Source organism: Lutjanus erythropterus, chromosome 8 (assembly GCF_056507025.1).
Source record: "Lutjanus erythropterus isolate fLutEry1 chromosome 8, fLutEry1.hap2, whole genome shotgun sequence".
In the NCBI taxonomy this organism is placed as follows: domain Eukaryota; kingdom Metazoa; phylum Chordata; class Actinopteri; order Lutjaniformes; family Lutjanidae; genus Lutjanus; species Lutjanus erythropterus.
The window spans coordinates 31,955,519-31,979,408 of NC_139324.1; the positions used below are offsets into that span (position 1 = coordinate 31,955,519).

Here is a 23,890-nt window from a genome sequence, read left to right on the forward strand (position 1 = left end):
TTTGGACCATACATCAACATCGCTGCCATGAAAACAAATACAAGCAAACAGCGGAACTGTGATTCAGCTGGATAAAAAGCACCATAACATTAACATTTCACAACTGATTTCAATGAGTTGTGTTTATATTCAAATGTTCATGATCTACATGGAGTGAGTTAGAAAAAACTAATTTTTATCCAGATGTCCAGACTCGTATAATATATGTGGTGAATAATTTGTAGGAATTTACATAAAATGTATTAAGTGTATTTTTTTTCTCACTATAATGATATTGTTGATATTGATCACCAGAGGACTGTGGACTGATAAAAAGCTAAACATATGATGTCAGAATGAAATTGACCTTTGACCTCTGTCATAATTCACATAAGATTTCTTGCAGTATGGCCAAAATTGTGTTTTGACCTCTGACCACCAGAATCTAATCAATTCATCCCTGAGTACCAAATTTTGAAGAAAATATCGCATTCATGAGAATGGAACGGACATGAGGTCACAGCGACCTTGACGACTGACCACCAAATTATAATCAGTTCGTCTTTGAGTCCAAATGGACGTTTGTACCACATCTGAAGAATTTCCCTCCAGGTGATCATGAGATATCATGTTCACAAGAATGGAACAGACATGAGGTCACAGTGACATTGACCTTTGATCACCAAAATCTTATCACTTCATCCTTGAGTTCAAGTTTAAAGAAACTCACGGTGTTGTTGACATATTCTGTTCGTGAGAATGGGACAGATGGACGAACAACCCAACAACGTAACTGCATGTGAATTACAAACCCTTAAATATAACGACTCATTGAAATCAGTTGAGAAATCTAAGCATTATCTTGCTTTTTATGCAGGTAAAAAGAAGCTCCCTCATTTACTTCTACTTGTTTACAGGCCAGTCTCGGTCCAATATGGCGGCAATGTTAACATATCAACTGACTGAAGCGGCCAATACGGCGTCTACGTACTTATGTCTGTGATTTTTACAATGTTCTCAGTCTCTCAGCATAAGATGAACAAACGCACGTCTCAATAGACATTTTCTCTGTTATGGTGGTGGAGACTTTATGATGAGACATGACTAAGAATAAAACATTATAATGCAATTGCAGTGGTAGCCATTGCAGAGGACCTCGTCCCTGCATCCGTCCTGTACGATGGGGATTTTCTAATCAATTCCTCTGGTGTGGAGCAGCAACAAAAGTGCAGCAAAGAGCGGGACCTGTGAAATGGCTGCCTCTGTAATCCGTAAATGTTGGCAGAAATTCACAGAAATGCCGAGATCCACTTTTAGCACAGTGTAGCAGACCTTAGAAATGCGTGATTTCCACCAGGGCTGTGACAGCTCTGCTTCTATGGCCAAAGTCCTAGTAAAGATATAGAATCAGGGCAAGAGAGGGAAGGAAGGATTGAGGCAAGAGGAAGAGAGACATAAAGAAGGAAGCTGGAATGACGTCCTGTCCTCCTCTTTCACAGCCTTTGGGTGAAGTTTTCAGGGAATACTCCTTTAGTGGAATTTTCTTTGTTCTGCTGCCAGTCGTCCTGCTTGATTCCCATCAGCCAGCCCTCGTCCTAGAGACACACACATGAAAATGAAGGCACATGCACCTCATTGAGTGTGTGCGTGTGTGTGTGTGTGTGTGTGTGTGTGTGTGTGTGTGTGTGTGTGTGTGCGCGTGTGTGTGCATACCTGTTCATCAGGGTTTTCAAAGGTGATTACCAGCACCACATCACCGGCCTTCATCTCCAGCTCGTCCGTGTCATTGGCAGCATAATCGTGCATCACTTGGACCTTTATCAAATAAATAATAATATAATTTATAACCACATATATAAGATATATTTGGGCTGAGTAGATGCTCAGCATCATTGAGCTTTTTTGTATTCTGTATTCTGTTTTACCTTGAACTGGAAGCCAGGTGGCATTTCTGTGGACTCCGACTCTGCTTCTACTGTTGGTTCTGGCGCTGCTGCAGGTGTCTACAGAAAAAGATTTCCATTTACTAACATGAAGTGCTACACTCAACAAATCTTCATCTTATAAAGTGAGTTAAGAGACAACCGAGCCCTTAAAGTCTTATTGTCTAAAAACATGGTTTGAAAAAATCTGCTATCTCTTCCAAAGATGAGGATACTTGATTTTATGACATGCTTGACTCAAGTTCTGTTGTACTGGAAACAGCTGGAATAGTTTCTGGGTTTTTTTTTTTTACAGTGAGGCTTGGCTTTCAGAAAGACTCTCGTGCATGAATGTCTAGTCCTTTATATCGATGCTCTGGTGGCATCATAAGGGAGACTGGATGCAAATTTAGAACACGGCCTCAAAGGAAGGATGTGTCAACCAAATTTTTGAATAATTTCCCAAGAAATGACAACCTCTAAAACACCAGATGCTGGTTTTTAGATGACATTCAGCGCAATGCATACGTGATAAAAACGCGTAAACATCAGATTTTGACTTCATGGGAACTTTAAATGTTAGCCTTTTCTGTTTATGGTTTTGCTACATCACTGGTAATTGTTTTGGAAACAATATAACATCATATTAATATATGTAATTTTGTAATAAAACACACATTCAAACGCTTACTGCATGTTATAGTGGTTCCTCTTGTACTCACCTCCTCTGTCGCTGCTTCCTCCACTGGTGCTGCAGCTGCTGCTGCAGACTCACCCTGAGAGAAACAGAAGAGTAACCGAGGTTAGAGAATGAGACAGATGAAAGACTGAAATAGGGCTGTGGAAAGAATGAAAGAAAGAAGAACAGACAGACGAGACAACGACAGACAAAAAGACAAGCTGCACGGCCTAAACAGCAAAGTTATGGCTAATACAAGCAAGTGTGTTGAATTGACAGTAAGCTTGGTTAATAATGCAAAGTTGCCATAAAGGTAAAGCTTTTGCACAGCATACTATGTGCGTTGACTTGTGATTAGCAGTGACTGGGATTAATTGTGTGTAGCAGATGACTATACTCTTTCCCTCAGCAATTAACTTCCAACTTTCCCTCTGTGTCACACTTGATGCATCCATGCTGCTGGTCCAGATGCATCCTAAATCTTTTCATCTCAAGATTTCTCCATCTTATCACCTTTCATTCACAATGTTTCTCTCTAGCATCTGTTTCTTTCCAGCACCTCATGCTCAAACCTCCTCAGAAATCAATGCATCCGCCATTTTCGTCCAGATGCATTCCTCCATTTTTTCTCTCTCCTTGGTTACCTGACCCTCTTCATCATCCAACGCAGCAGCAGCTTGTGTGGCCTCTTCCTCGACGGCCTCAGCTGGAGCCTCAGCTGCAGGTGTTTCATCCTCCGTGGCGGACACGTCTGTGACCGGCTGACTCCCGTCATCGCCCCAGCTCTCCTGGGCTTCAGCCACAGGATCGTAATGAACCTGCTGGCTCTCATCATCCCCCCCTTCCTCCTGAGCCGCAGCCACAGTGTTATAGCGGACTGGTTGGGTTCCGTCATCCCCCCAGCCCTCGGTGGCAGCTGCTATGGGGTCATAGCGAACAGGCTGCGAGCCGTCATCCCCCCAGGCCTCTGTAGCAGCAGCCACAGGGTCATAGTGCATCTGGGGCTCCTCTTCCTGGGCACCACTGTCCTCAGGCTGAGGGGCAAGGGGTCAGGTTTCAATGAATAAGAGGTCATAAGAGATATTTCACCTTATGGGGGTTATAAGGGATTCATAAATCAAATAGTTGAGGAAATTTGAAGGGACAGAAAAGCAAGGTAAAGGAATATTTAAGGGTAAATTCAACATTCCAATAGGAGGAAAGGTTTGGGAATAAGCAGCACAAGAAGAATATGGCCGGTGTAAAACAGTGGGCTAAGGAACAAAGTAAAAATCTTTTTGATTCACAAGGGATTAGGAAATCAAGCAGGATAGGAAAGAGGCACTAAAGGGGTGCAAAGAGTTGTATTATACATTAACTAAAAATTGTATATGCTTTATTTTAGACTGACCATTCTGCATCATACTATGTTTTTTGCCACACAAGTGGTATGATTCTAGTGGTCAGTCGCGCAGACGGTAGTCTGTCGGGCACTAGGGCTGCACAGTCAGAGAAACTGAGTCTTAGCCAAGTTTTCATTCATTAGTCGCAGAACAAAAAACTGCTGCTAACTGAGCTGCAGCTGCCATCGGCTAATAAGCTCAGTTGGTCGTCCTGTTAGACTGGGACATGTCCTCCGAGACCGACACGGCCAGTATTTAACATTACAGCGGCTCGGGTGGGGACATGAGAGACACGAGGAGCAAGTTTGTAACATATTAAGCTAATTTGCAAGTATATATGATCCATTGTGTTGATAATTCTTAAAGTATTTTATTCTTATTTGGTCCCATGTTTTGACAGAGACTTGTGTGATGTTATACTGTCTTGAAATAAATTTATAAAAAACCTTCTGTCTCCTTGCTGGTTGTTTGGACAGATTCAGAATCATTACTGCTTCTGCTGTTAGCATTTAACAGACGGCTTGTTTCATGCCCCAAAAATAAGTAATTAAATTTATATCATAAACACGCAACGACAAGTCGATTGGTGGCTTGAACCAGAGACTGAATTTAGAAAATGGACAACGGAAATGAGAGCTCTCCAAAAGTGAAGCCAAAGCATCTCGATCACCCCCTGGTGGCTGGCTGCAGCATAGGTCATAAATCCTGCCTCCCCGGTGTTAACAGAGAAGGCCAAAGTAAAACATCAAAGTACTGTCATTTTAGGTTTCGATTAGTTACTTGATGATAGAAAAACACGGCTTCACGCCATGATTGACAGTTGAGCTCTGCTCGTGATTGAGCCAGCCTGCTGCACAGGTGGGAACTTGAAAGCGCAAATTGGGATATTTTGGCTTCAGTTTTGTATCGTAGCAGGAAGTGGCATCCACCTGTATTTATGTCAACGACTTAAACTGAGGACGAGGAATAAAATCTTTTGTAGGGGCAGCCCTAACCAACACTTTGGTCTAGGCTCAAATATCTAAATCACTACTGGATGGATTGCAATGAAATTTGGTACAGACCTTTGGCACGATCAGAAGCAATTTTGCAGACCATCATCACGTCAATTTTGTATGTTTCAGACCTAATATCTGTAAAATTACATTTCCTGTCCTACTTCTGTCCTTACTTAGTGCTAATTAGTAAAAATCAGCTTGCTCTCACACTAAACCAAGACAATGAACAAAGTAAATATTATACCTGCTGATTATCAGCATGTCAGCATTGTCAATGTAAGCATGTTAGCACCCCTGTGCCAAAGTTCAGTTTTACAGCCATTTGAAAATGGTTGGCAGTGATGTAAAAAAAAACAACAACTTCCCAATTAATATAAGGGCTAAAACCTAGAATGGCCTTTTGAGGGATTTGGGGAGTTGGCACCAAACATTTTTAGGTCAAACTTAATATCAAATTTAAAGGAAAACTGAGCAGTTTTGCAACATATGAGCAGAGCCAGCCGGGGGCCATGAAAGAGGCTACGGACATCAATGTGGGGAGTTCAGCAGCAGATGTCAGCAAGTCATCATCATCACCATCATCACCATCATCAACATCATCATCATCATCATCATGAGACCCAAGAAGATTGATGTAGAAGGGCAAACCTTTACAGAGAAGGTTCAGAGTAAAATAAAAGACAGATGAAGATAAGGAAGGGTGGCAGCAGAAGGCAGAAATGCAAAAACTGTCAGCCTTTTCCCATCAGAAAATAGATGTCGGATCTTCTGTGTGTAGCTTGCAAGCATGGTTTCTATTCCCACGGCTATGTTCAGATGGAGAAAGAGGAAGGAAGCTTTGTAAGAGTAGAGGTGTCGTTCCTTTCTGAGCTATTGCTGCTTTGCCTCAAGCTCTGATACAGCAGAACTGCATGATCGTTGTGACACATCTCTCTTACAGTGACAGGGATGAACAAAGGGGTTAGTTAATGGTCAGAATGCCAAGTTGCAAGCAAGGCCTCGTGAAGTTGCCCACTAAGTCGCTACAGTCTCATGTCTATGAAGCAATCCACTGAAAACATGAGCGACGTCACTCAACTTTCAGGACAAAACTGTTCCCTGTGTGTCACATGGAGCATGTAGCTAGCGTGTAAAGGCTACATGTTCTGTCAGAGCAACATGTGAACATACAGGGAGACAAGAGGAAACAGAAAGAAAGGAGGTTAATTCAGTTACAAATCATTTTACACAGATGTGATTTTTAATTTATATTTATGATTAAATTCATATATGGTATCTTTTATGGATTTTAGTGGTGTCTTACAAGCAATCCTTTATAGGATTTGGATCTACAATGAGCTGTTTCGACCCCTTTTCTGTTGGTAAACATCATAGACTGTATATATAAAAATGGAAGCCCCCTAAAAGTGAAGCCAAAGCATCTCCTTCGCCCCCTAGTGGCGGGCTGCAGTACAGGGCATAAATCCTTTTTCCCCAATGTTTGTAAGTGGACGAGTCAAACTAAAACATCAAAATACACGTACTTCTTATTACAATGATGTTTGAATGTTCATTTTTCTGATCAGTTTGGCTTAGTTATTTAATTATATAAAAACAGGGTTTCATGCTACGATAGACAGCTGAGCTCTGCTTGCCATTGTGCAGGCAGGAACTCAACTCTGCTCTGACTCTGGTCACTACTGCGCAGACTCTGGCTCCAAATGACATCACCAGCGCAACATGGCAGCAGCTCTAGGATATTTTGGCATCAGTTTTCTACAGTGGGAGGAAGTAGAGACGTGTCGTCCATCTTTTATTTATGTCAGTGGTAAACTTAAAGACTTTTCTGTGGGCGGGATTTAGGTAGAGGCAAAACGATTCTCTAACCACATTAGTAGCTAACACTAGCTAGCAAGTTTTCTTAGCTTGTTTTTTAACTATGGCTGAAGAAAATACAAGTTCCTCTGAATATGCACGGTCACTCACGCTCCAGGATGAGTGTTACAACTGCCATAGGGTTGGGGGATTCGATGAATGTATCGACCATCACCAGTTGTTTTTTGGGTGATTTTTGTCAATGGTCTGCAGAGTAGCAGGCGCTGCTCCAGCTCTGGACAGTGCACATGGCTGGACTACGGTGCACTAAGCCAGAAAGACAAGTGAGAGGAAAACATCCTGCAGAGACAGACTATTTTAACATCTAACACGGTGAACTAAGGATTTATTTTGACCAAACCAAGGTTGGTGATGGTTGGAACAGTGGAAAGGCTGAACAAGACATTTTTGGTGAGTTTTATTTTGTTTCTGTCTGTCAGGTCTAAATAAAGTGTGCTTAACAGAGTTAACAAGGCAATTAAAGCTTGTCTTAGTTCAGTAAAAGAGAGAAACTGGACTTGAGAAGGTGCTCTGTTATAGATTTCTGTTTCATGGTTAAAATAGGATTGAGAATATCTCTAATCTTGCCATTTTGTGAGTTCATTTTGTTTATTTTGGTGTGGCTCACACATCTCACAGCTTTTGTCTTTTCACGTTTAACAATAGTCTTCTGGTGGGGTTTTTTTTTTTTTTGTTGTTGTTGTTGTTGTTTTTTGACAGGCAGTGGCAGCTGGGGTGCAATAAAACTTCAATTCTGAGCCATTTCTACTTTGATTCTGGCACCCAACAACACAGAAAGATGACATTTTAGCTTGATTATGTGGCATACTTCTCTGTCTTTGCCTCCAATTTTTCCTTCATTTTGCCTCCACCTAAAAACCCTGATGTAATCATGATGTCCATCCTAAAGCATCTGTATCATACTGTACATTCCACACATACATTGCAAAAAAGACGGCAAGAGAGAGAGGACTGCGCATCAGACACCGTTTATATTGATTAAATATACCTAACTGTGTAAAATGTCAATTTGAAACTGAATTGACCCACACTCATTCCCAAGTTCTATTTGTGCTGTAGAACAATCTCTTCAGTGTTTAGTGTTACCACATCAAGCACTGCAGACACAAAGACGAGGCACAAACAGATCTGGGACAGACAAATGAAAGCGATAGTTTATATACAGAGACGGCCATTATAGAAGTCCCTACCCAGCAAGCCCAGCATGCATCCTGCAGGACTTTCAAACACAGTGTGAGCGGGGCTTGTATAATGGTGGCGTAAGTAGTAAATGTAAACAACGACAGATGAATTGTTGGTTACCATGGCCACAAATAAGAATATGCTGATGAAGATGATGATCATAATGCTATTTATAGATTTTTGCAAATTAAAACAAATATGTTAACGTGAGGATGATATGCTTACCCATGAGTCCCAGTTTGCAGGCTGTGGAAAACAAAGGAAGCAACAGAGTGAGAAGACAGACCAGACTCTTTACAAAGCTCCTCTTTACGCCCGGTGCATTCAGTAAGAAATTTCAAGTGGCAGGCCCCATGCTCTAAACCTACAAGCCCACAGCAGTAGATCTCCAGCAGAACAAGAGTACAGGCAACACGAGGTGAAGTCAGAAATACTGAGTGATGTAATTCTGAAGAGGTGGCCACTGGCATATTTTTATTGTACGTTAGTCACCCACAGAGTGAGTGGAAGGAGGACAACTGCAAACAAAGAGTATTTTAATTTCTAATTTAAAAGTGGAATAAATAATTCTGGAGAAATATAGTTTATTTTTAGTTTTATAAACTGCTGAGTCTCGTTCCCAGGTTGTCAAACACTTTTGAGAACAAGACTCAACAATCAACTATCTCACGACCTGTGACTGGCCAACAGTGCAAAATTTGACTTGCATAAAAGTATCCTGACTGAAGTGACCCTTGTAAGATGAATTATATTGGCTGTATAATATGAATATTCAACGATTTGTTCTTTTTTACAGTTCAGCGCGCCACACTAAACTTCTACTTCCTACATGAGTGCGTTACACCAGTAAGACTCGTACTTTCACACAGTCAGAGAGAGTAAAAGTGTGCATCCTCCATCCCCCTGCAGCTTCTCTCCCAGGCTGCAGTAGTGTTGCAGCAGCTGTCCAGCATCACCTGCCCTTTAGTCACCAATTAACCACCAACGCATGTTGCCATAAGGATGTTTTTACTAAGTGTGCAAGCTAATATAAAAACAGAAACTGATTTTCCTTAACTTTTCATTGAAATGTTCTCCCTGTGCATTTTTGTGAGTGTCTTTTGGTTTTATCCTGTCATTGTAATACCCACTGACTGACAAAAGAAAAACAGTCTCAGATTATGATTTGAATCTTTGATTATCGGGGGCTGCTTTAGACTTTTGCACTAAAGCAAGTGAGGACTATTGGCAGATTCTTTTTAAAGTATTTTGGGATATGAAATAATAACTCAGATTTTTTAAGTTTTCAATCCACTTGTACGGGGCCTTCACAGATGTGACAGTTCGCCATGATGCCATGGGCATCCCTAAGTTACTTTAAATTTCGTGCTGAGAAACATTCTTAAACTGTTGGATTATTTGCTTACGCAGTTTTTCACAAAGTAGTGAACCTCACCGTCTCCATGCCTGTGAACAACCTTATGACGATGTCCCTTTAATACCCAGTCATGACACTGTCGCCTGTTATCAGTTAACCTCTATGTTCCTAACAGGTGTTTTTGTGTTAAGCGTTCCGTATTTTTTTGTTGCCTTTGTCCCATCTTTTTTGAAACATGTAACAGGCATTTTAACTTCATTATGGACTCTTGAAATCACACTTAGTGTAGGTTTAAATATCACTAATAATCAATAATGCCGCAGGTTTCCTGTGACACTGGAACCTGACCTTGTGCACGGTCCTCAAACTTGTGCCCCTTCTCAAAATCTGCTACCCATTAATTTCCCTTTTTTTCTTTATGTAGTTTAAAACTGAAGTTCAGGAACTAGACCACACCACCCTAATTCAAAACACCTGTATCTCCCACAAATCCAATCACCTGCCTCCTGCTAATCAGACATCCACACCTTCTCATTCCAATCACCTATAAATACCTGCATAAGCACATCCCACCCTCTCCTGTCTGTCTCAGTTCTCACAATCCTCCCCCCCAAACCTGTTTTCTGCTCTACCACATCTGGCAAAGGATCCATCCAGACATTTCCCCAACTCTGAGTCTTGACCCTCAGGTTCTCAGCTGCTCAGCCCAACAACTGACCTCCCTTCCCCTCGACCCCCCTTGACCCTCACCCCCTCGACCCTTACCTTCCCATTCTTCTTGATTCCCTTTGCTGTTTCAAATAAAATACTTTCATGCTGAATATATGATGTGGTCTTGTTAGTGAACCTTGTACTGTCTTGTATTGTTATATGGGTGTGTTAAAATTTTAAAAATAATAGAAAATAATAATCATGGCTCTGGCTCTGGTATTGACTGGACCAAGGCATACAGTAGGCTACATGCCATTCTCATCTGTCAGGTATTGGAATGCTGTACTGAGTAACAGACCTGGATCAAACAGCAGCTGAAAACATTCTGAATGAGTCACGTACTTATTTTATCTCACCTTCCCAGTAACGTGAGCAACTTTTAGGTTACAAAACTGTGCGCTCAGATAAAGTAAGTACGACTCATGTTGGCTAAATCCAGTGTCTGAACCACATTCTGCAGTTCTGAAGAGAAAGAAGTCAGAGCAGAGCAGGGCTTCAGTCTACAGTTCATGCCATGAGTGATCTGTGGACAGTGCCGAAGCAGGAAGAAGTGGTCTCTAGAAGCAGGTTTCTACAGATCGTCATGCCATCATCCGCCTCCCGTTCGGTAAGTTGGAAAGAAGCAGAGCAGGTAACACCTCAAACTATGCCAAGCTTATCAAGGGATTTCAATTTGTATCCAGATTTCTGAAAATATTCATGCTAAATAAACTGATTTTTCCTCAGCAAACATTTTGACTTGTCATTGCAGCATAAACATAATTGATTAAATTACACTGTAAAAATCATGCTTGAAGTTTTATTAATTCATTAATTCGTTAAACTTATCTTATCAAGATTGTTTCTATATATTTTAAGTCTAACAACAGCACTGTCAACTGAATACGTCAAACTGATGATGTTCTCCTGGACTTAAATATCATGAAATGACTTTAAAACCTTTCTGAATCAAATATGAAATCTCTTGTGAAGCTTGGCATTTCTTGCAGTGGAGGGTTTCTACGTTCTGTATGTTCATGCCATGAATCATCCACCTGTGTGACCGCGGGCGCTTTGGTTGCTGCACTGAAAGAGTCCAGGTCCATGTCCAACAGGCTGCTCACTGCAGGACTGGCAAACTGATAACAACAGGGATAGGAGGGCTCATTGGCTGACTGGGCGCAATCGAGAAGGAAAGGAAGAGGACAGAAGAAAAAGCAGAATAGAATAGAATAGAATAGAATAGAACAGAACAGAATAGAATAGAATAGAATAGAATAGAATAGAATAGAATAGAATAGAACTTGACCTGTGCAGGAGAGTGGAAAGTTAAAGGGTTGCAGCTGTTTGTTGACAGCAGCTGCTCACTAACCTCTGTAGGGGAGGTGACGCTGATATCAGGAGTGGCTGCAGCATCAAACAGGTTGATGATGTTCTCTGTTTTCAGCTCCTTAGACGGGGTCACCTTAGGTGGAGGAGGCACTGCTGGCTTTAGCTAGGACAGAGAGAAAAATATGGCTCCGGATTTAAATTCTGTGTTCTGTGGTTGAATTTTGTACAAGGAGTCAATATGAGAATTCTGCTTTTCACCTGCGCTTTGGAAAATGTTTTAATTTGAATTTGTGTTTTTCAAAATTAAAAAAGTTTTTAATAGATTAGAATGAAAACAGGCAAGTAGTGGAATTTCATGGAACATTTACAATACTGGGTTCAGGGCTCAACAGTAACAACTGCCTGCAGAAAATGCTGTTTTCAGCCTTTAAATATGCAGAATTCTTTATTATTCTATTAAACTTAATATCTTTGACTTTTCTGACATTTCATAGAAGTTGTCTATATGATATAAAATATTAAACACAGAGATAAACTTTGGTCTTTGTTGTTAACTATCAAACTAATCTATCTATCTATCTATCTATCTATCTATCTATCTATCTATCTATCTATCTATCTATCTATCTATCTATCTATTTGTATATATGTATATATATAAATAACAGACTCAAGAGTTTTTGATTTAACTTGATATCTGAATTAATATCAAGTTTATTTGATGGCAAACATTTATTTGTTTTAAATCATTACAAAATAACCTCAACTTGTCCCATCAAATTCAATGAACTTAAATTTTCAGGCAGCCCAGACACTTACCTTGGATGGAGATTTGGGGATTGGCGGTGGTCCTCCTGGCCTGAGAGTGTGGTTAGATGCTTCTTTTCCACTGAGTGAATGAGAGAAGGAGAGATGGAGGGCAAAAAGAGACAACACAGACCCGTTACAGAGAGAGTAACACAGATGGCAAATGATGTGAGAGAAAGATCCAGCAAAGGTTAAAGGAGAGCAGCTAAAAGCTACCACAAGTTACAAGGCATGCTCTACAAGAGTCCAAGCGGAAGTTGTCGTTGCAAGAGTTGTCATGCAAGAAAAGTGAGCCTCTCTTCATTCCTCTTCTTTTCCTCCCTCTATCCCATGCAAGCAGGCTTCGTCTGTGCCTCTAGTAAATCCTCACAAGCGAGCAGTGATAGACGCATTCAACAGCAGCCAAAGATCTTCAGATATTTTAAGGACTGAAAAACTTGTAACTTATTGCTGGACCAGGCAATTTTGTATGTGTAATAAAAACTCAAGCAAGACCTGAAAAGGGACGACTGACTTCCTAAGTCCCATCTCTTTTTGCTCTGCGCTCCAACAGTTGAGCAAGCTTGATACCCAGCGTGCAACTTTCTCCTTTCCTGTACACATTTTTCCCCCAGGATGGTGAAGTCAGGACCTGCCCTCCTCTGACTCTGACTGGACAGTTCTCATTGTCTTCATTGGTTTGAAGGTTTACAGTAGGTTTAGGCATGAGGTGTGTGACCGGACAGGGGTAGGGTAAGAACATCAGGTAAGCCAATCAGAAGCAGAGCAGGGCAGGGCTATGTGCTAATCGATGCTGAGAAGAACCCCAAATTGTGAAAATAGTTTCAAGATGTTTTTGGGATACCTTGAGAAGTGAAGTAGTGTGAAGTAACACCTTAAGTTATGTAAGGTTAACAAAACACTAGCTAACTGATGTGGATTTTGCTACAGAGCAAAACACTAGCTGACTAGTTAGCTAATGATTGACGATGCTTAGCTGGCTAGTTAGCTAGAGTTTTGCTAGAAAATAAAGGACTAGCCGATAGCCAACAATTGGTGTGGATTATCTAGCTAGTTAGTGTTTCCTTAACATTAGTTAATTTAAGATGTGGCTATATATGCGTCAACATCTTTTAACCCTCTTCAAAATCTATTTTTCTTTTCACCATAGACAAGCCTTGGGGCTGTAGCTCAGTTGGTAGAAGATGCGCCCCATGTACTGAGCTGTCAGCTGTCCCTATCAAAATAAAGGCAAAAAAAAGCCCCCCTCCCAAAAAAAGAAAGGAGAAGCAGAAAGTCCACTGAGGTTCCAGAAGGGGTGGGACTTAGGAAGGGTCAGTAGAGATCCCAGAAGCTCCAGGTCAACTGTGCGTCAGCAGTTATTTGTTAAAATTTTTGTTACTTTGTCTGGAAAATGCAGCATTAGCGCAATCAACTGACCCTAAGGTGGGTCCTGCTTACCTGATCTTGAGGCCTTGGCTTGACCTAGTTTTAAGACCATTATCACATCAGTGTTGTACTTCTGTGTTGCATGTTTCTACATTAATCTGTCTAGTACATTAAGTACAATCTAGTACAAAAACTGTACAAATTACACAGCGAAGGGAAGTAACCGGGGGCTTGAAAGGGGCCAACTCATTTATCCCCTGTGACCTCCTAGTGGATTACTCATCCAGCCAAGTCTAAGATTGCACGCTTATTGTATGTTTACAAGACAGAGGGACAAGTTTTGAAAGATCTAACATTTGTGCGTAAAGGAAGAATGACATGAAGCATGTCTGAAAATACACTCAAAGTGAAAACTGGCATATTTTCTAGGTGAACACTTCATCAGTTAATGTTCTTCATCAAGTCTCAGCTGGTGGGAGATGAGATACTGCGTACCGTGTGATTTGGGTTGTACTGTTATGTAACGGTGTTGCCTGGTGCAGCGTTAAACATACAGGTTTGCTCAGCTCTTATATATCTGCAGCTCTGGGCGCTCAACTCTCTGATCAGTGAGTCTATGAATTCACTTGCACAAACCAAGCACTACTTCTCCCTTAGACCTCCCAAGGCTGCAAACTGACTGACAGACAGATAGCTGGACAGACAGGTCAGTTGGACAGACAGACAAGAGTTGTGTCACCATGGTTACCACAGTTGCTGCTGGTTACCTCCTATTTGTTCCTGACGATGAGGCGCCGCTTTTACCTGTCTTTCTGTAAGGTGGGGTGGGGGTTCAGGGGTGGTTCCAGGTTAATGCATGCCATTTTGTTTGACTATTTCTATATCTTAAAATGTTCTTGATATGTGGTGTTTAACCCAGAGTTTCATATTTTTCAGATACAAAACTAATAGAAAAATCAGTCAGTAAATCCGTAATAATCAAATGGATATGTTAGGTTCACAAAAAAAAAACTCTAACATTTATCCTCCAAGAGTATTCCAGATGCCACAGGAGTATTGTTAGCTGTTAATGTTAAAACGGACAGTTCACCCCAAAATTCAAAATACATATTTTTGCCTGGCCTGTAGTGAAATTAATCCATCTAGATTTTTTGGGGGAGTTTTGGAGATCTTGGCTGCAGAGATGTCTGCCTTCTCTCCAACATAATGGGAAATATAATAGGACTAGGTCATCTGGAAAACAATCCTTGTTGTGAGCAGTTGCATGCAGGAACTACTTTCTTTCTGCAGTAAAAAGAAAATAGATCCTACATGCAACTGCTCACAATAAGGTCTGTGGAGTTTAGTATATAAAGTATGTAAAGTAATTGGGTCATGATTTCTGGAGAGAAACATTGCTGTTGAGTTTTTCAAATGCATTATATGAGAGAGAAGGCAGACATCTCTATGGCCAGTATCTCCAAACCTCTGCAGCTCACACCAACACAATTTAGATGGATTAATAGCTCTACAGGTAAGAGGAAATATATGGGTTATTTTTGTTTTTGGAGTGAACTGCCCTTTTAAAGGTATTTCTGGAGCACTGAGTAGACCACTTCTCAATTAGTTGGAAGGTACTAAAATAGATTTTCTACCAGAGGTACAAGAAAGCACAACAATGTTTTATTCAACTTTGTCTCTAAGGTCTCCTGCATAGAAAATGAACTCTTGTATAAAAAATATTTTCCTGCAAAAGTAGATAAATTGACAGATATTGTGACACCATATATAAAAGAAGTGCAAAATAAATCAGGCTGAACGGAAGATGATACACCTGAACTCATATAATTTCATAATGCAAGCTGTGATTGATCCCAGATTTGGTGAGACAGTGAGAATTGAGTTCCTCTACATGTTTAACAAAACAGAATATGAATATTTTGATGCATTAAGGAAATGCAGCCATATAAACACAAGTACAATAAGCAGAAATGTGGGTCTGCGATGAATGTATTCATTTAGTTTTAGCAGAATAGGCCCAGAAACACCAACCAGGGTTTGCTGGGAAGGTCTATTTGTGCTGAATCCAACAATATATGATATGTAACTGTAGCAGGTGTAGTCAGTGATGTACATTAATAAATATACGATGTAAAATGTATTTGCCATAAATGGCATGTCTGCAGTCAATGTAGAGATACTACATGTTGTAATGGCAGTAAAAGAGATGCTGCTTTTGTGAAGGCTAAATACATCTGAGGCCTTACAAATTTGAATGATAAAAAAAAGTTTTGTGACTTTTTTAACCTCTTGGCTTACGGCAAACTCAGTAACAGGAAAAATAAATGAGTTTGTTCAGAATAACCTCACCACTTCTGATGCAGCACTCCACTTTCATCAGGCAGGATGAATTATGTGCTCTCACAAGGTTCAAATATTTGCAGATATTTCTGAAAATATTTATTTTTTTCACAAGTCCAGAAGGAGCTATACACATTCAACATAGCAACTATTTTCTCTGCTGGTTAAAATGACCAATCGCAGTGAGTGATCGATATGGGGCTCAGCACTCCCAGCATTTCACACAAAAAACTGTTTTCAGGTAGGCTCGGGGATTTTGTTTAGAAAACCTAAAACCTGATATTACTGGGTTTCTAACTGAGTGGAAAATAAACAAAATAGAAAGGCCAAAAGTTTACACAATTTACTGTTACTTTACAGTCTCAAAGGGATAGTTCGGATTATTTGAAGTGGGGTTGTACGAGGTACTTTTTCATCGTAGGTGTATTTCTACAGTAGATGGCGTTCAGCACAGCCCCAGTTTGGAGAAGCAGCAGGAGTAACAGTATACGAAGCTAAGCAGTGTCTTGCTGTGGACAGGGTCAGCAGCAAGACACTTAAAAAAAGACCCACTTAAAAAAATCTATATCAGTTTAAGTGTATGCTACATCTAAATATTTTCACTGCTTTACCTTGCCGTCAAGCAGAGCTCTTCTGATGGGAAACCACCATTATACAAGTCAAAATAAGAAGTTTTACCTCACAGAGGTTGCTGGTCAAATTCCACCTTGATCGATTAGTTAATGAGCTACATAAGCTTTAATAAGGCTGTCTGGAGCAGAAAGCCTTGCTATGAGACAGTTTACATAATGAATCATTGCTCACTAACCTGCTTGTGTCTGTTCGCTCCAGTTTCTCCAGGACGTCATACAAATCCTGATCCAACTGCAGAGGGGGAAAGACGGGGTTTTAGATATTATTTTACCCAACAGAATTACATCATTCACCCAAAATCTTGATTTTAACAGCAGACTATCTTTATCCGTTTCCACCCATGAATCATCCTGATCCTACACTGCTCTGGCACAATCTACGCACCTTCTTTAATCATTACTTCATATTTTTACAATCCTATGTGTTCAAATTCAGAGAGACGGTATTTCCAGCTCTCAAGCAAAGGCAGTAATACAGAGGATAATCTCATTGAAGTTGAAAAGAACATGTCCTACTTTTATTTTACAGGAGGGAAAAAATAAGAAATGAACCCAAACAGGCTTTTATTGGGTTTCAAAAACGGCGCTAAAGGGCAGCAAGTTAACATTTTTGGATTTAGTTGCAGCCCTCGCTGACGTAATCATATCTGGCATTGTCGACATTTTCCATCAACTGTTATCTGATCTAATCTGTCAATTTGTTTTGTCTGGTCTTTATCTAAATTCAGCATTTACGGGATAGTTCGGATTATTTGAAGTTGAGTTGTATGAGGTATTTCTCAATAGTCAGTGTACTACCTACAGTAAAGGTCCACCTAAAAAATCAACTTCATTTTAAGTATTAACTACACTGCTTTACTTTGCTGTGACACATTCTTTTCTACCATTATATAAGCTAAATATTGCTCTCTTTAAACCAACCAAACTCCATAGGTGAAATCAGCAATTTTACCCCGCAGAACACGGCAGTTTCTGGTCTACCTGTTACTTTGTTTGTGCTACTGTGTGACTTACGAGTTTTAGAAGATAGTTCAGATTCAGCAAAGTCACTCAGTAAGACAAAAAAACAGGCAAAGAAACAGGCATAGGGAGACGAGTAAGTCTCATGTTCAACAAGGTAAAATAAGTGATTTCACCAATGGAAGAGCGAGAGAGCAGTATGTGGCTTATATAATGACAGATACTCATCAGAAAAGGCTGTTTGGTGGCAAAATAAAGCTGTGAAAATATTCTGCATATAGTGTGCACTTAAACTGACATTTGTACAAACAGTGCATTGTTTAGCTCAATCAGGGTGCCAACCACCATCTATAAGTAAGTATCTCATACAACCCAATATCAAATAATCCAAGCTATCACTTTAATGGAGGTCTATACACAAGTCTTACCCGGCTCATTTCCTTGTGAAACTTCTCCTCAAAACCAGCCAAACTCTGGAAGGTGCTGACGTAAAACCCAACACGACTGCGACGACGAAGCACAGACAAAAGAGAGAAAAAGACAGTATTGACTGGCCTGACTTCGTTTAATATCCTGCGAGGGTAAATGCGGCACAGATGGAAGTGAAAAGTAATTATAGCATCCATCCATCAACAGGAAAATCAGTTTCACGCGCGCACACACACACCTGTTCCAGAGTGAAGGTAACTCCTCTTGCAAGTCAATATTAATCTCCTCAAACACCTTCTGGGCTCTCTCCAACTCCTCCTCGGCCTGAAACGCACACACAATGTATCGGCGCAAAGCACTGGGGGTGTGTGTTTGACATTAGGTTGATAAATTACATGCTTCAACATGGTTTGGCTGCAGTTGTCTTGTCGTTTTCATTTTGCCTTCATTAGATATTCAAAGTGACAGGGAACACGGGCACAAAAAGAGCGCGATGACATGCAAAAACAAATTCAAACTGACGCCCTGCTTGTCACATCTCATGTGTCTTTGGCTGCTGGGCTCTCAGGACACCCCTTATCATTGCTTCACAGTCAGCGGTAAGACTATCGTGTACCTGGCTCCTGGACAGACTGCTCTGGGCAACGTTGTGTGCAGACAAGATCCCCTGAGCCCAGCCTGGAGTGGCTCTTTCCAACAAGGAGGACGGCTGGAAGACAGACACAGAGGCACAGTTCATATGTTAAATGCTGTCAAATTTGATGAATGTTACAGCAACACAACAAATACTGTGTCTTTGTTTTACCTTGGTGATTTTAATGCCTCCATCCTTTTTCTTAGTCTTGTGTGTGGTGGCATAGTTGTGCCTGGCGCTGTCGTAATCGACCAGCTTCCTGTCCCTCTTAGCAATACGTGCCTGAACAAAAGAAAAGAGGAGAACAACTTTTATATTATTCAGTTTATCCAACTGCATGGATTTACTCAGTTTTCTTTCAGATATAAACTTCTTTTCTTTTGCAAACAAATCATAGACTTGGAAAACTTTAATGTTTTTTAAGAGGCAATTTGTGCTACAGCACAAAACATGAAGACACATTAAACAGACAAAAACATAATTTATATCACAATCAAATCACAATTTATACAAACATAATATACAGAATTTTTATGCAAAAAATGACTCAAAACGTCTGGCTCCAAGAGGCCACTTGTACATCTGGCCATGACAAATGTCCCCCACCAACTGTCATGCATGTGGGTGAAACATGCTTGACGTGCTCCTGTTTAGGCTGCGTGGTCAAGCCATTTCACCACAGCCTGTATCAGATGCAATTTTAACCACGACTCATGAGTGTGCCAGGTTTCATGAGGCTTCAAGCACACTTAGCCCTTCAAAAGTGCAACTAAAGGGCACTAAAACAAAGAAAAACAATAACTGGAACAATTTCAATTGCTTCAACTTCACTAAAATCAAGTTATTATCGTTATACAACCAGTACAAAGTAGAACAGAGCTATTGACATCTGGTGATACACGTATGATATTCTTTTGCAGAAAATCTTTGATTACAGACATCAAGCAAAAGGTTGTACAGTTTTATGATGCTGTAAAATCTTTAAAGATTAAATGCCCTGTGAAGCCCTGTGTGTTTGGCACCATTTTTAACACCAACTCATAAATGTGACACTGGGGACACCTCCAAAAACAAGTCACTTTAAGTAATTTGTGATGAAATGATACAGGGAAAAACACTGAAATGTCTTTGCAACCCATATGGACAACTGAGTGATAACTATTTGATTAAATATATGTTACTCAGTGGCTGTACAAAATCTGTGAACCCCTGCATCTGAGGTAAAACAAAATATAAAAGTAAGTTAAACAAGATGTATATCACAGATATCGTAACAGAGAAATCCATAAAAATTCTTCAGTCCCCTGCATATATTATTTATCCAGCCATCCAGCTGAAAGATGTGCTCTTAAAACACTATGATGTGGCTGTAACTGCACGAACAGGAGTGTTTTATGTCTCTGTAACCTCACAGCTTACCTTAATATCAGGGAACTGGCCCAGGTAGGTATCCATGGAGATGAGAGCATGATCGACCAACTTTTGGTGGTAGTCGGTCCACAGCACATCACAGTCCTGCAGCGTGGACGAACACAACAGGATCACAAAAAAATCACAGTGTCAGAGATGAAATAAGACGGCATGCAGTGCTTGTTTTATTGCAGTAGCATGGACGGAGTTCTCCGTCACTGTAGAGTGAATTCCAGTAGCTCTGCTGCTATGTCTTGGATTGCGCCCCGTGTGTAAATTAAAAATAAACTGAAACCCTTTTAACTGATAGCAGTATTTTATTGCAGCCAGCTTGTTGCAGCCAGTTGTTTTGTCAGATAAGAACCATTAATCCAAAAGTCCCTTCAAGAATAAACTTAATGAAGCCGTAGGAAATTTAACGAGCCTCACAAGACATGCTAACGTATAATTTTGCTGTCAAGAGGAACAGCAGAAAATGCACAGAACACAATCCCACACAGCTGCGCCTTCCCAAAGAAAAATAGCTGCTGCAAAGCACAAGCTAATCAGGAGCACACTCATACGCACACACTCAATCAACTAATATTCAATAAAATAAAGTGGTTTTGACATATGGAAAGCAGCTTGTCGTCACATTCTCACACATTCATTTTAAACACATTCATGAAAAGTGTTTCTGACCTCCACGACGGAATCCACTTCGTTCTTGCCGTACCAGTCTGGCTCGTACATGTCAGCCAAACACGCCTGCACGTTCTTGGAGGACTCGTGCATGGCTGAGGACAAACACATATTCTGCATTAGAGGAACATTATTTGCAGGGTAAGGTTGTGTGTCTACATGTATGGCAGATCGGTGCATGTAAAGTGTGTGTGTGTGTGTGTATCTGTGTGTACAGCAGAGTCAATCTATGTGAGCTTGCGTATGCGACACCTTTCACTGCCTCCAGGTATGCCCTCAGGTCCCTTTGCAGTTTGCTGCCTTCAGCCTGGGGGTGAAACACAGAACACGAGGCTCAGAACACAAAAAAGGCAATCTGAGCCGACACGTACAGAGGTGTTACAAGCTTTGTGAGCCCAGTAAGCGTCCAGCAAATGCCAACCAGTTTGAGCCAGTGTAAACTCGCAATATGGTCAAGTGCAATATCCAAGTCGCAGAGCTGATATTTTCTGATGAGGGAAAACGTGTGAAGACATGTTTGTTTGGTACAGACCCCAACAAATGTCCACCATCATGATTTTCAGTCAAAATGAAAATTAGAATGAAAAAATTTCATTTTTTGAAGGCCTACATGTTATCAAAATAAAAAGAAATGCACTCAGAGCCACACTTTCATCCTGCAAAAATGATCATTCCCACTAAGTGTGAATCATATCGCAAGCGCAGTATCTTTTACCATATCATGCAGCCTTAGATCTGACCGAAAAATCTGGTGAGCTATATCTTATTGTTACAAGCTGTACTGTTATGCAAAACGTTTGCTATTTGCTCAATAGAATAATTTATTTCTCTCAGCTGTGCAACACACACTGGACTGTACTCACATATTGTTTGTTGAAGTTGATCACTCCCTCCTCAAAGGCAACATCTTTGGTCTCATCGGCTTTGCCAAGCTTCTGAAGAACCTGTCGGTCAAACAAATGAAAACATCAGTGACAAAACCAAGGACAAAGTTAGCAATTGATTCCATTAAGTACAGGACATGTTCCCTAAATCAGAGGTTCATATTTTTCTCGCAGCCAAGGACCTATTACAAGACAGAAAATATATGAGGGACTGCCTCATTTTTGTCCCTTGGAATAATTTAGTGCAACACAATTTTTTTGGCACCTCTACTTAGTTCTGTGAAAGACTACAAGAGAAAAATATATTAGAAAGATATTAGACACATATTCAAAATATGTGCACCAAGTCAACACAGAATACCAACATAGAGAGAGACAGTTTACACCATTAATGGTTGACATGTGTGTCACATGCTTGACTAGCTGGTGGAAGATTTAAAGATTGTTAGATAAGAACATAACCTATGAACCATTTTAGTTTTAACAATGCAACTATTATCTGTTGAACCATGAAGCCTTTGGGAAACAAATATTTTTATATATCATGATAAAGCTACTACAAGGAACTTACACATTTGTTTGATTTTTCGTGTCTCCACCACCATAACGACAAAATATAATGTCAAAAGTGGAATTCTGTAAACGACAATTTCTCCCTGCTTCATTTAACTAGCTAACGTACCACATACTGTGACTTTGACTGAGAAAACGTAAATGCAGGGTTGTTTCATCTGAGTTTTAGGAGAACTGATCTGGTGTGAAGCATTAAGTATAACTACACTGAAACAGCCGATCTTCTCATGGATGATAGTGTTTGTTAAGATAGTTCATATAGAGGCATTACTATTAAACTAACACTGTTTCTTAAGCAGTTATAACGTCCTTGTGGTAGCTTTAAATGCTTGAATCTGAAAACTTTACAGCAGGGCCCTCAGACCACAGATTGGAAACCACAGCCCTGAAGTTCATGGCAAACATGAACCTGTTTTCTTGCCTTGATCTGTCACTTTCTTCTATGTTTAGTATCAGATAAGATCTCCTTGCATTCACAGGTAAATTATGTTCAATTTAATGATCAGTAACTAACATAAGCTCCTCTGACTGTACATGAATGCATGTGATTAATATATACACTGATGATTTACATATGAACTCATGCATGTTGTCAGTGCAGAGACATTCACATATAAATAATGCTCACTGGGTTTACAGGGTATCTGTTTTCAGTCTGCCTGTCATTTAAGCCCCACAGGGCAACACGATGCATTATGATAACCAAATAGCGCCCCCTGTCATTTACTCGATGCACAACGCGCAGGAGCATGGACGCATAGACTAGGCCTCATATCTACCACCTATACATATTGCACCATGGGTGCCAATTACTCTGACAGTAAAATGCAAGAGGGTGTCTCTGCAGTCACCATTTATGTGAGAAACACTCACTTAGACACCCAGATGTTGAATTAAAATGGCAGAAACACATCAGTCATGGGCTTCATTATGAGTGATGACATTAACAGTATATCTCACTGCAATATGAACGTGTCCGCTGTGTGACATTGACTACAGGGGCGATGCATTTGAAGTGGACATCCATCCCCGTCCCCCAAACACAGCATCCATCCCTGCCCACAGTGTTATTATGATGTCGTGATGCGACACTGCGCCTGGATGGAGGATGCGGCAGCGGTGCTGCTGCTCCGCGGCTTGCAGGCCTGAATATTCATCCCTCACACACACATCCACATGTCAGCGAGCGGCTCTTACCTTTTCTTGGGCTCTCGTTAGCTTTTTCTGAACGTTGCTGGCCACTTTCCCCGCAGTCAGCCCCTTCCCCAGGTTCAACTCAGCCATCTTGTAGCGTAGATCAGTCTTTGGATGCGGGGAGGAAGGGAATAAAAGCAACAACGATCGGATGGACCGCTACGGCGACCGTTGAGGCAAATTCATCAATGTCCAGTGGAGAAATAAAGGCGATAAATGTAATTATGTGATGTTATGGTGTGTCTTTAGGAAGATGTGTGTGCAGAAAGCTAAGCTGTGTTCTCAAATATTGAGCTGCTGTGTGCGCGTCCGTGACAGGAGGAGGATGCTGTCAGAGATGCTCTTAAAGGCACAGATGCTGCTGCGCGTCCACACAGGAAAACTGTGCAACACGGGAGACTGTAAATCAACGGGGCAGAGCTACAACATGAACAAAATGTTCTGTTTTTTGAAGAAAATTCTGCACGATATTTAAAATTACTCCTTGCTGATCTTTTGTAATCTCAATTTTTTCCATAAATTTGGCCTCGGATCCTATGGTCAAGAGGTCATAAATGTAAAAATGTCTCAAATTCATGGTAA

General features: G+C 40.6%; 1 protein-coding gene across 5 annotated transcripts; it reads right to left on the reverse strand.

Moving 5' to 3' along the window:
• Positions 1-803: 803 nt before the first annotated feature.
• Positions 804-23,630, reverse strand: bin1a (bridging integrator 1a). 5 transcript variants are annotated; one of them, XM_084725313.1, is made up of 20 exons: positions 23,312-23,630; positions 21,521-21,601; positions 20,910-20,964; positions 20,658-20,752; positions 19,986-20,081; positions 18,738-18,848; positions 18,549-18,641; positions 18,171-18,256; positions 17,932-18,007; positions 16,720-16,775; positions 14,339-14,383; positions 12,216-12,285; positions 11,437-11,559; positions 11,120-11,203; positions 8,243-8,263; positions 3,225-3,614; positions 2,624-2,677; positions 1,905-1,982; positions 1,693-1,794; positions 804-1,574 (listed from the first exon to the last, which is right to left on the reverse strand). In XM_084725313.1, the coding sequence occupies exons 1-20, from the start codon at positions 23,396-23,398 to the stop codon at positions 1,473-1,475; spliced, it is 1,905 nt and encodes a 634-aa protein (XP_084581439.1). In that variant the 5' UTR covers positions 23,399-23,630; the 3' UTR covers positions 804-1,472. The 5 variants fall into 5 exon arrangements, with proteins under 5 accessions (XP_084581439.1, XP_084581440.1, XP_084581441.1 ...); XM_084725314.1 differs by lacking the exon at positions 14,339-14,383; XM_084725315.1 differs by lacking the exon at positions 11,120-11,203.
• Positions 23,631-23,890: the final 260 nt, after the last annotated feature.

Coding starts and splice junctions, on each gene's coding strand:
- bin1a (XM_084725313.1), bottom strand. CDS start 23,398: ATGGCTGAGTTGAACCTGGGGAAGGGGCTGACTGCGGGGAAAGTGGCC. Junction 20,753..20,909: donor ATACCTGGAGGCAGTGAAAG/GTGTCGCATACG, acceptor GTTTGTCCTCAG/CCATGCACGAGTCCTCCAAG. Junction 11,560..12,215: donor TCCCCAAATCTCCATCCAAG/GTAAGTGTCTGG, acceptor TCTCTGTCCTAG/CTAAAGCCAGCAGTGCCTCC.